This window comes from Pseudorasbora parva, chromosome 23 (genome assembly GCF_024679245.1).
Source record: "Pseudorasbora parva isolate DD20220531a chromosome 23, ASM2467924v1, whole genome shotgun sequence".
NCBI classification, from domain to species: Eukaryota; Metazoa; Chordata; class Actinopteri; order Cypriniformes; family Gobionidae; genus Pseudorasbora; species Pseudorasbora parva.
Window position 1 is genome coordinate 33,094,410 of NC_090194.1, and position 12,963 is coordinate 33,107,372.

At 37.7% G+C, this 12,963-nt stretch overlaps 2 protein-coding genes across 2 annotated transcripts; both read right to left on the minus strand.

The window, feature by feature from the left end:
- Positions 1–1,087: 1,087 nt before the first annotated feature.
- On the minus strand, positions 1,088–7,272 carry bcl7a (BAF chromatin remodeling complex subunit BCL7A). Its single transcript, XM_067432916.1, has 6 exons — positions 7,098–7,272; positions 5,876–5,957; positions 5,698–5,791; positions 5,457–5,606; positions 2,115–2,191; positions 1,088–2,033 (listed from the first exon to the last, which is right to left on the minus strand). Exons 1-6 carry the CDS (start codon positions 7,187–7,189, stop codon positions 1,962–1,964), a joined length of 567 nt encoding a protein of 188 aa, XP_067289017.1. The 5' UTR covers positions 7,190–7,272; the 3' UTR covers positions 1,088–1,961.
- Positions 7,273–8,504: 1,232 nt separating this feature from the next.
- Positions 8,505–9,969, minus strand: LOC137062176 (hydroxycarboxylic acid receptor 2-like). Its single transcript, XM_067433013.1, has one exon. The coding sequence runs from the start codon at positions 9,489–9,491 to the stop codon at positions 8,505–8,507; it is 987 nt and encodes a 328-aa protein (XP_067289114.1). The 5' UTR covers positions 9,492–9,969.
- Between the last annotated feature and the right edge of the window lie 2,994 nt (positions 9,970–12,963).

Genomic DNA, 12,963 nt, shown 5'->3' on the forward strand with positions numbered 1-12,963 from the left:
TGTTTTGGGCAATGTTCTGCTGGGAAACCTTGGGTCCTGCCATCCATGTGGATGTTACTTTGACACGTACCACCTACCTAAGCATTGTTGCAGACCATCTACCCCTTTCATGGAAACGGTATTCCTGGTGGCTGTGGCTCTTTCAGCAGGATAATGCTCCTGCCACAAAACAAAAGTGGTTCAGGAATGGATTAAGGAGCACAACGAGAGGTGTTGACTTCTTTTGGTAGCAAAGGGGGGACAAAAGCAACATTAGGTCATAATGTTATGCCTAATTGGTGTATTATAGATTTAGTGTACGTTAACTTCAACTTTTTATCTCATAATTTGTCATAATTTTGACTTTTTATGTAAGTCCTTTCAGAAATTTTTATTGATATAAATTTTTGATTTATTTATATTTTGATATCATTCAGTAGGCCTATCAGCATTTTCCATGACAGCCAAGGGTTAATCAAAATATAATTCTGTTTATTTCTGTTTTGTAAAAAGCCTGTACGAGCTTACGAGACAAAAAAAAAAAAAAAATCCCAAACCGTTGAAGTGGCTGGAAAAGCCATAGGGAAAAGCGCGTGCAGGCCGCGCACAGACAGGACGCCAGTCGCCAGATCTGAGGTAAGAAGACCTATGGGTAAGACACTAAACGGCGAATTACATCAATAGCTTTTAAAAGTTATGGAAACATAGTAATGTTATAACATTTATGAGTGAAGGTGTGTTTACTTTTGTCTGGCGAATTTCCATGGGCAAAATGTTTCAGGTTTGAGCGTAAGTTATTACCTGAACCGGGGTAACGTTAATTTAAATTCAGTTAAGTTAGGTGAAACAAGTCTTATATTTGTTGTACCTTTTTTCCTAATACATGTATGTGTTTGGCAAATGCTTTATGTTCGTATTAAAAAACATTTCAGCGACTAATGTACGAGATTGCACGTGGTAATGCGGTAAAATGAATCGCAATGAATAAAACGTTCTCAGCCTTTTCAATCTTAAAATAATCCCCCCCCCCCCTCCCCAAACTAAAACAAAAACGCTAAACTACACGAAATACTATAAACTCAGCAGCCATCGATGTGTTTTTTTTTTATTAAAACAAATTTAATATGCTAAAAACAAGCACTAATGATGGAATAAATAAAAGCAAAATTAATCAGCTGTACAAGACGAAATAATTTCAAGAAAACATGGTCCCCATGTATCTAGAGTATTACATCATCATCATGAGTTCCTTGTACGTTAACAGTTACATCAGACTGAAGTCAGAGTGGATTAATTGTTGAAAATTACCATTTAAAAACTGCCAGATTGTGTTCAGTAAAGTGGATTTACCATCCATTGATCAAGAATTAAGTTCCAGCTCAGCTGGTCTGGAAATGAGGTATATATTGAGTCATTTTGACATGTTACAAAATATTCTTCCTCCCCCAATGGTAAGAAGCAAGTGATGCTTTTCAAAGGCTTTAAAAACAAAATCAGCCACAAATTAAAAGAAAAAAAGCACACATCATGGAGCCAGAAGGCACAAAAACCAGTAGAGAATCTATGAACAAACCAAGCACCTGCACTATAACCATACAACAACCTTTCCGAAGTAGTTAGAAAAACAACTAGTAGACTCATTGAATTAAATAATAAAAGACTTAAAACGAAAATGATCACAGCAGCAAATCCAATCTTTCATCTTGACAAATCTATGCAGTGCATTTACTCCTGTTACTGTTAAACTAACGCTCTATGTCGTGCATGAGTTTGATGGGGCGAGGCTGCAGGTGTCTCACAGGATCAGGTCAGGCTTTCGGCCTCAGTTCTCCAGCACAGTGACGTCTGCAAACGTCCACTCCAGGTGAGAAGATGAAGAACAGGGTGAAGCTCTACTTGAAGATCAGGAATGGTGTGTTGAGTGGGACGCTTTTGCCTCACTGGTTTGTGACAGTGACGTGTTTAAAATATGTGGGAGCAAACTAGTCATCCAAGTCCTGAGAAGATGATTCTACTTTGCTTTTCTTTGTGGGTGGAGAACCATCTTCACTTTCCTGAAAAACAAACAGAACATTTTGTCATTTTCTCACCATCAAGTCATTGATTATTTTCTTCTGTTTTGAAGGTGCTGTCACCTGAGTGTTTGTTGAGGTGTCTGATGGGGACTCCTTATCCCCTAATAACGGAGTATCTTTTTTGCTTGTTGAGGTCTCTGAAGGGGTGGGGTTACAAAACACAAATGTGATTCATTACATTAATTTCAGCTGTTTTGAATATCATCTATACCAGGGATTCTCAAATCTGGCCCTCAAAATCCACTTTCCTGCTGAATTTACCTAGCCTGACAAGCCAGACCCACTAGCCTAGAAATCTAGACGCACCCTAGCGGCAGCAAATTTAATTTGCCCGCAAGTTTCATCTAGGAACTCTCAATACCCTTCTGAGCTGTATTCCTCACAATCTGGACGGGCCAATCACATCATGTATAGTGTCGGTGGGCGGGGCCATAATGACGATGGCCGAGTTGCGTTTGCGTGCTTCTAGTAAACACAGAAACTGGCGAACGGCGGTCTGTCGAATCAGCTTTGACTGCGACCCTGAAAGACTTGGAGTTAAGCTTTTCTCTGAAAAAAGAACAAAGAACGGCACTGAAGTCATTCTTAAAAAGGGAAGATGTGTTCGGAGTTTAGCCGTCCGGATACGGCGAATGTTTAATCAGTCAGCGAGGTCTGTTTCACCTTCGTTGCTCTGGTTGGTTGTAGCGCTCTCCTATCGTGTGCAGAGGGAGTTTGAAAGACAACCGTTTATCCCGCCCCTCGGATTGAGCCCTGTCTATGGTGAGTTTCCAGACCAAACATCTTGATGTGGGTCTGGCTTGTCAGGCTACAGACCCACATCAAGAGGAAGGAAACACCAGTGGTAGGGCTCAATCCGAGGGGTAGGATAAACGTTTGTCTTTTAAATTCCCTCTGCACGCAATAGGAGAGCGCTACAACCAACCAGAGCAACGAAGGAGGTGAATCGGAGCTAGTTGACAATTACATTTGCTGCCGCTAGGGTGTGTCTAGATTTCTAGGCTAGAATTTACCTCCAACTTTAATTAAACTCACCTACCTGCAACTTTCTAGTAATCCTAAAAACCGTGTTTGAAATTGCCCTCTATACCCTCTTTCACTCTTTCCTACAGTACTCCAATTGAAGGAATTAATGAAAATGTGCAGCTGAATTCGCTGTAAGGGCTGCCACTTTTACATAGTTTGTGCTGCTTAATCATTTGAAATTTAGCAAACGGGCAGCTCCAGTAGTAATTGAAACTAGCATGTATATATCTTAATTAAACAATTTAATAATAATTTGAAAAAGAAATTTATACCTGTATGATATTATGTACCCATAGATAGAAGATTCAAATGTGGGCACCATCTTCTGGCGAGTCGCAGGAATTCATTTGGCACGACCCTGACAGTGCATTATGCATATTCTTTAATTGTTGAGTGCAATCCGTGGTACACTTGTTATTGTGGTGCATAATAGGATTGAATGAGTGCACTCAATAATGTCCAATAAGTTTTTGGACACTACTACAAATGGCTGTCATCTCAAATAGTGCCCTATTTAAAGGTGCACTGTGTACATTTTAGCAGCATCTAGTGGTGAGGTTGCGAATTGGAATCACCCACCGCTTCGTCGTCTGAGACAGCAGAGGCCCTGTCCCAAATGGCACCCTAAACACGCGCTGTCTTCCTACTAGTCTGCACTTTCATGAAGTAACGCTGCTTTGACTGTCGGAAAGATGACAGTTGTGGAGCTTGCATCAGTGCGGGCTCAGCAAAAGTGCATTGAGGGTGCATATCAATCGTAAAGGGGTGCTCACAAGCAGCCTTCTAAATCCTAAAATGACAAATTGGACACCCTACGGTCTCATGGACTTAACGAAAACGTGTATACGTCAGCCTTTGCAAGTCCACAAGACCAAAAGTGCATATGAAGTGTGCCATTTGGAACAGGGCCAAGCTAGAACTGTTGAGCAGTTTGTCCATTTAGGGCTACTGTAGAAACATGGCGACGCGAAATGGTGTCTTGTCTTTAAAGCCCCGGGTATACTACAATTTCCGCGTCTGGACGTGTCTTGTATGCAGTCGTGAGCGCTCAGCTTTTAAAGTAAACTCAACCGCGGATGAGTGCAGATGGCCGAGTTCAAAACATGCGCAGTACAATTGTTGTGACTCTTCTGCCTTTCTTGGGCATGTGCTGTTGTACATGGACAGGCCGTGCTGTCGTAATAACTGTGCTGCACGCGGACGGGTTGTGCGGACGCCCGCAAACCCTCCTGATGATGAAAATTACGTCACGCGGACGGTGCACGAACGGAGACATCCGAAGTATACTTTGGCCTTAAGGGGACCAACGGTGTATGTAAATAGAAATGGCTCATTCTAAGATAATAAAAACATACAGTTCATTATGTAAGGTTTTTACACACCACCGAAAAAATTAAGTACCGTATATATTATAAATCATTTTTGTCAAATGATCCTCATAAATATTACACACTGCACCATTTAAGGGTATAGGGGTCGATTTCGGACACAACCCTTAAATAACTTGTTCAGATGAGTTTAAATAGGGTTGGAGCTAAGGATGTGATGGTGAGAAAATTTACTGTGACAACCGGATATAATAGTAATACCGGAATCAGCTTGGGGACGTTGGAGTTTTCCCCCATTTCCACCTCACTTTTAAATCACTTATGAATGCTTGTGCACAATTCAGGGGTGGCAATTGTTTGAATGGTGGGTTCATTATTATTCTTATTGAAAAACACAACAACAGTACAATGACAAATTGGCTTCTTTTAAACATAGAACTTATATTTACAAAAAGAAAACAATGGTTTTATTAGCAAAACGAATAAGCACGACGGCCTCATTCTTGTGGTGTGCTTGAAGGTGTGTGTGAATTAGAAGCGTTCCCTGGATGCTGCCACAGATTGTCTTATTAATGTTTGCAGGTTTTCTATTAGCATTGGGTTTAAATCCAAAATATTGGCAAACAGACGCTTTTACATTTTGCTTTGAAACCAAATCCTCTGCCTTCGTCTCGTTAGTCAGCTCGCCTCACTCTGGTCACATGTCAAATGAAATCTGACTCCTGCTGCTGATCTGTGCTGCAACTCTCGTTTTTAAAAATTGTTGTTTGTTATCTAACTGAACAAAATGATTTTTATTACTATAAAAAACAAACGACGGTGGGCGGCAATGATGTAATCAGAATGCGGCAGAACTCCATCTAACACAGACTATCGCAGCGAGCTTAGTTAGAGTAAACTTTGCAGGAGGTGGACCTCGAGGGCCAGATCCCCTGATCTATACGAATAAAGCTCCTTTAATATTTTGCAAACAGCCTTGGAGAACATCTCCAAAAGCCATTTGTGTAAGCATGAGATTTCTTTGTGTGATTACAGTGTTTTTTCTCACCTTTGTCAGGGGACGGCGTATTTTCTGCCTTACAATTGTTTCCATCAGCGTGAGCAGCAGCAGTGGCCTCTGGTGTCGGGCTCGTGCTACAGCTGTTCTCCATCTTCACCGGAGAGGAGTCGGCTATTGAGCTCTGATTACTGTTCTCATCTATAAGGGAAACCACAACTTGACATTTAAGGGTCAATACTGTCAAATTATGCACATCCTTAATGGTTAAGAGATGCTTGCTCTGACTGACCGTGCATGTCCATCATTCCCGGAGAGGAACTGTTCTCTGGAGTCGTCAACTCCGATCCATATTTCTCCTCTCTGCCCTTCTTCTTTTTGTTCTTCTGCAGAAAAGAAAAGGCCAGACAGGATATCGATGAATTGCAACTTCATAAAAGGAAACGGACACACAATAGTCGCACACTTACATCATCTGACTTGGGTTCAGTCACTGGAACCCATTTGAAGATGCGCAGGGAAGTGTCTCCAACCGTCACCCATTTCTTCTCCCTGTGAATTGTTGAAGCAAAGATCTGAAGCACGTAAAGAAGTACCTTAATGACTAAAAAGCTATTTGGCTTACTGGTTAACATTATCAAATAACTCATGCGGCCTAAGTGCCATCAGCGGAAAAGGAAAATCATTTAAGAGGAACTTGCGTTACGATTTAAAAAGGCAAATATTTTCAAGTATACACTAATTAACTCTGGACAATAAGACAGAGAATGCATATTAAAAAATAAATGGGTCATTACCAGTTTTGTGTTGAGTTTAAGTAAAATACACTTTAATGAACCGGACATTTTCCCCAACAGTACAGTTAAAATAGCATACCACACAATATATGATAATAGCAAAAGCCATACACAGCACAAATGATTTCTTCGTTTTAAATTAAATAAGATCATTAAAAAAAAAATTTTTTTAAAGAGATGGAACCAAAAAGTTAAAATGTCATCAAAATGTCTGAGATTATATTGTTGTATAATAAAAAAAACAAGGCAAAATGTTGTGCTTCATATCAGCAAATGCTTCCACTCCAAATATTTTGTTTATGAAATGAAAATAAATACAGGCAAACATTAGTTTATATGTAAAATGTATAAAGATAACAGATAAAATGCACCTTTTAAATGTTGTTTAATGTTGATAATGAAATATCAGGCATGCAGTCGCTAACTTCCCTGTCCCAGCCCCCACAGCGCTCCATGTGTTGAGTTTGATTTGATGTAAAGAGACTCTGAGCTGCATTTCAACCTCAACACACTGTGTGTAACCGCGACTGTGACTCTCGCGTGCACAGGTGAGTTTGTCTAGTCTTTCACCCCTCAAAGCGCACAGATGTTACACATCACAGTGCGCCAAACTGCAGAGAGAAATGGCTTCATGTGACTGCAACGAAATGGCTTCTGGGTTCAGCCCATCTCCATCAGAAGCCTTTGAAATCCCCCCCAAAACATTCATTTTTGGTATATGTGTCGGGTGCGCGCACAGCACCTGGCGTGCGCTCGAGTTCACTTGGAAATTGCGCTCAAAAATGACCCATATAATTTCACTCTCTGTCCTTCTCGTTTGTTCTTTCTCTCTCCTCCCCCACAAGCGCATTTTTTTCCTCCGGTGGAACAAACATGGCTTTTCCCGCGATCTTACCATTTTCGCACTTTCTCAATAGCGGCCATAACGCGTTTGATGTCATCTTTGGCTCTGCTCCGGGTCTCCGCGCGCACTGACCTGCCAGACATTCCCGCCGCTCGATAATATTTTTAAGCTCGCCGGCAGTTCACACACACAATGCGCGCACACACTCGCATACAGTGAACGCTGGGTCGGGAGCGCGCCTGCGCCAAAAAAATACACAACGAGCGAGTCCTACAAAACCCGATTCAAAGTCTTTTGTTGTTTTGGCGAGTTGTGCAATTATTAACGAAGTATTGTAAAGTTTTATTTTTAATAAGTGGGTTTGTCATTTGGTTGCTACTTTTGGCGGAAAGACAATACGTTTGTAAAGCAATGAATGAACATGGTTTTAATGTATTATTTCATAACGACATGTTACTATTACAATTTTCCATAACAAAACCCATATTAATACAAATAGACATTTTAAATATGTCTATGACTTTAAACAATCATCAATAACTTAACAGTATTACATTAATAGAATACATACTAGGCCTACTAATAATTGAATCCATAATATTTGATATTATTGCTAATCAATATTAATATACTTATGCAATATTATATTAATACAATGCAAATAGTAATTGTAATTTGCCCCAGTCTTTGAATAATTGTATAACTATATAATTATATTGTATAGTATTAAATTAATATAATGCATATTGAATCCATATTTTATATTATTGCTAATCAATGTTAATATATAATGCAATATTATATTAATACAATACAAATAATAATTGTAATTTGCCCCAGTATTTGAATAATTGTATAACTATAATTATTTTGTATAGTATTAAATTAATATAATGCATACTAATATTGAATCCATAATATTTTAGATTATTGCTAATCAATGTTAATGTAAAATGCAATGTTATATTAATACAATACAAATAATAGCAATATTAATGTTTTGTTGTAACACAAATAGGGCCTATACAAAGACTTTTCTTAACTATAGTTCTTAAAAAAGTGAAGGCATATGAAACAAATGTAATCATAATTTATTAAGTAACTTTTTATGTAAAAAATACAGTAAATACAACAACAACACAGGGCATGCAGTGATAACATTTCTGCATATAGTGTTCATTTTAGTACATGTAAAAAAATGTTTATTAAATAATCAGACATAGAGAACTATTCAAGACATTTATTAAAGTATTATTGAAGTGATTATTTTAAATAAACATAGCTTAGACTAACGCCAAGGATAGAGAATATTGCTAAATACATATAAATGTTTTCTGAAGGTTGTCAAATAAATGATTCCATGACTATGCAGTTGTTTGTTTACATCAGAATAAATATTATTATGAATTATAAACTATATGACTTTTTAATGTCAAAACTACATTTACTACATTTTGTTTAAGACACTTTGGCTGATACTGTAACAGAACTATAATTGTTCTTCTCATCGTCCTCATCCTCTATTTTCTTCCCTAGAAGTTTCATGTAGACTTTCTTGATGGATCCACTGAATGCGGGGCTGGAAAAATAATAAACGATGGGATTGAGCACGCTGTTGAAGTAGGTAAAGCAGACAGTCGTGTAAAAAGCCACGTTTGCATCACGGAAATAGTGGCACTCATTATGCCAGCTCTTCAGCACCCACACTGAGATACGAGAGACGTTGCTCGGAAAGAAACAAATAATGAAAACCAGAGCGACTGCTAAAATAAACTGCACTGCCCTCTTGATTTTGCCCTGTGTGTCCACAGTCTTACTCTTCAGCTGCCACGTAATACAAACTGTACAATAGACAACAATGCACGTGGGCACAAAGAACTGGATAACGTAGAATGAATTGTGCCAGTCGGACAATGCATTGCTTCCCATACATATGTTGAAGCTCTCGCACTGTGTCCGGTTGTTTCGATAATAGAAATGTTTGTCTGTTAACAGGTAGACAGTCATGGCTATAATGAGAGTCCACAGGCCAACAGAGACCCATAGGGCGTAGCGCAGACCCATTCGGTTGATGCGATTGAGAGGGTGCACGATCTTCAGGTATCGATCCACGGCGACGGCAGTGAGGAAGAATATCCCAGCAGCTCTGTTGGTGGCCAAAAGAAACAGCAAAATACGACAGAAAGCGTCTCCATAGATCCAATCTTTGCCCCTGAGGTAGTAGTCAGCCCTGAAAGGAAGGCAGAAAAGGACCACAGAATCCGCCACAGCCAGGTGAGCTAGATAAATAGAATTGGGCTTCCAGGTGTCCTGGTGGAAGAAGAACATCGAGAGGGCGAGGACATTCCCCATAAGGCCAAAGATGAATTCAAAGAAAAGTATAGGAGGTAGGACTTCATCCAAGATGGGTGCGTCGAAAGCGCAGCACACTGAGGAGTTGGCCATGATTCTGAGTCGGAGAACTGGTCTCAGTACTGAATATGCCAATGATTCCCCCAAGACTTGGTCTTAAAGATGTTTGCTCCAGAGGCGTGGCTACGTGTGGGCAAGGGTGGGCAGTGCCCTTCCAATCGAAAATCAGTCAAATTAAAGTTTTAGCTTAGATTGGCTTTTATATTCCTTTCTACTTTATTATTGGCTATTTAAGTCTCACGTGTAGAAGAGGCGTAGTCGGGAACAGTTTAATGCGGCCACAGAACCTACCAATGTAATTTATTCACCTTTTGTTGAACCATGTGTAGATTAGTTCTTGTTTCAATTTTACTTTAATTGTGTACTAGTTTTTGTAGGTTTGGCCTCATATACAAGTACTCATGTAGCTGAATTGTGCAAGCAGTGGCATAAGTGTCATTTACCCATCGCTTGGTATTGCTGGACAGTTTTACTTTATTTTTCTTTGTTGAAAATGGAAAGAATCATTGCAACAAGGATATTTAGAAAAGTTCTAACTAATGTTTTATTTTGTTAGGTTATGATGTAATCAGTGCTGGACGCTTTGCTTCATCTGTGGCAGATGGTTGGGTAAGTTACTCAGAAAAATACGTTACAGATTACTAATTACTTCTCTGAAATAGTAATATGATTGCTTTTTTTCATTTAAGACACATTACTAGCAACTTTACTTTTAAGTAAATCCACTTCTAACAGAGTTTTATACTCGAGGTATAAAAAAAAAAAACGCTTTTACTGTAAAACCAGTGATTGTATTGTCTTATGTGTGTTTCTGAGTCTAGTGCTCTGTTAAATTGCTGAGTTTACAGAGAAAGGATGCTCAGATTAGATTTTTTATAGCTGATGGTACCAACAACATGTAAAGTAGTCAATAAAGATTAAAACATATTTTTAAGCTTTTATCGCTATCATAACCGGTTATGTGTAAGGCAAGCTCATGATCACTGTTAACTGAATTAAAGTAATACGGTAACCCTTTACAATAAGGTCTCATTTGTTATCATTGGTTAATGTATGAACTAACAATGAGCAATGCATTTGTTACAGTATTTATTAATCTTTGTTAATGTTAGTTAATAAAAATACTGGCTTTCATGGTTTGTTCATGTTAATTCACAGTGCATTAACTAATGCTAACAAATACAACTTTTGATTTTAATAATGTATTAGTAAACAGCTAACTAAGATTAATAAATGCTGTAGAAGTATTAGTTCATGATAACAAAAGTAGCAGACTAATGTTACCTAATGAAACCTTATTGTTAAGTGTTACCAGTAATACCAGCTGTTGCATAGTTTCTGTTGACAATGATATTGTAGATTATTTGATAATCACAAAAATATTTTACTTGAATGCTTTTTAATAAGCCTATTTTTTTAATAAGCGATGCCCATATTCAAGCAATGCATTGCAATTTTCATTGTTATGAAAGTGTTCCTCATCTCTCATAGTGTGTACGTGTGACTGTCCTATAAAAATGAAGGCAAAAATCCACAAAAAATGATTTCATAAACAAAAATAGTTTTTCCTAGAAAATATATATATATATTGGAATAAATATATATATTGGAATTGTATTCCAGTAATTACTTTAGTATTCCAAAAGTAACAATCATACGTGGCTTTAATTATTGCCCACCCTCGAGTGGCATCCTCATAAAATCACTGGTTTGCTCACATGCAAGGGTGTAGCTTTAAACACCCGCATAGACAACAAACCCAGGTGTGGTTGGTAAATGATCTCAAGGGGGCATTTGTGCCTCTTATGGAGTTAATAATCATTTGTGATCTGTTCATGTTATTTGTCGGGGGATGTATGTTCTGCCTTCCGGTTGTTTCCATCAGCGTGATCCTGAGCTGTGAGCCTCGGATGTCGGGCTTGAGCTACATCTGTTCTCCATCTTCACTGGAGAGGAATCAGCTTTCACGCTCTGACTGCTGTTTTCAATGTAAGGAAAGAAACACCAAATCACATCTGAGTGCAACAGTCAGTAAAAAGCCCATTCATTTTCTCCATAGGGAAATAGATATTTAACAATAACATAACTTTAAAAACAGACTTACTGTGAGCTACAAGGTTGTTAATCGATGATATTTTGCTTCGGTTGAACCCGTCATCCAGCATTATTTCAACTTATTTATAAAATAATCATGAACAATGGAATTTTTGGTTAAAAAAAATACATTACCCATGATTTTGTAGAGACAATTCCACCAATCAGAGCCCAAAAATGGTAAACGTACCAAAAGAGCTGCAAATGATGTAATTGAATTGATCTTTCTACGCTCTTAAAATATTAGAATACATATGCATATTTTACAATAAACTTAAAATCTGTTGTTTTTTTACTATATAATCAACATTTTAAAAGAATAGTTATATATTCCTTCGTCATTTTTAATTTGATTATGCTGTTCGCAATGCTTCATGGGATTGTAGCTCTTAAGTATACAGTCTTGAACCTTTTTTATTTTTGTTTGATCTTCAAATACGTTTTTGCGTTTGTTTGTAGTTTTCTGATTCAGCTCGTAACTGGTTGGCTTGGTTCATCGCTTATAATGCTTTAACGGAAACTTTTTTTGAAATCCCTATGGGACAAATTAACTTATATTTCCGGAAACAGTGTTGCTTAAAAAAGGCAGGCATTTTCGCACTCTATGTGGTCATTTTTTCTTTAGACCAAATAAAGGTTTTATTATAATTATTTGCCATACAACAAAATAATTCAATCACTTCAAACTCAAATGGCATTTTTGCAAGAGCATTAAAAAATAATAATGATAAGGGCCATATGCAACACCAATGATGTTCATTTCTCCAATGAAATAAGACGGATCCAGAATAGCTTACATGAAAATGCATATTATGCAAAAATGCTAGCAGCATTTTGCAGGTTTGGAGTAGAGGAACAAAAAAATATAATGCAGATTTAATTCCCACATTAAGGTTTGCAATCAGGAGTTTTTTCTATATTTCATTTGTAATAAGTTCTGTTATAATTTTGTACACTTCACAGTTTTCCTTTGAAACACTTTCTCTATTCTGTTTTATGTCTGCTTTAACATATATTCATAATAACACGATTACCCTGTAGGATCCCCCTGCTCTCATCATTTCAAAGCTCAAAGTCTGTCTGTGACACTCCCTCTTCTGGATTTTAGTGGTAAGACATGGATACATTCACACTGATTAGAAACTCTGCACAAAACTTTATGTGGATTAGATGTACATCATGAGTTTAGGAAACAAATTTGTTCTTCATGAGATATGAAAAGTGTCTTTCCAGTCTTTCAAATTTCAAAATTGTGCAACATAAACAGTAATTTTATGTCTGCAAATGTTTGTTCATTCAACTGCAACTGTTCATTCATGCAATTTTGTTAAATATTGGTCTAAAGATCATGCACACCTAATTGAATTCAAACTGGTTCATTACTTAATGAGAAGAATATTATAAAAGTCCC

Bases quoted from the DNA above. Each gene is read 5' to 3' on its own strand.
- bcl7a (XM_067432916.1), bottom strand. From the start codon at position 7,189: ATGTCTGGCAGGTCAGTGCGCGCGGAGACCCGGAGCAGAGCCAAAGAT. The intron at 5,958-7,097 runs GTAAGATCGCGG...AACAATTCACAG, and splicing joins ATTGAGAAAGTGCGAAAATG to GGAGAAGAAATGGGTGACGG. The intron at 5,607-5,697 runs GTCAGTCAGAGC...TTTCCCTTATAG, and splicing joins GGGAATGATGGACATGCACG to ATGAGAACAGTAATCAGAGC.
- LOC137062176 (XM_067433013.1), bottom strand. From the start codon at position 9,491: ATGGCCAACTCCTCAGTGTGCTGCGCTTTCGACGCACCCATCTTGGAT.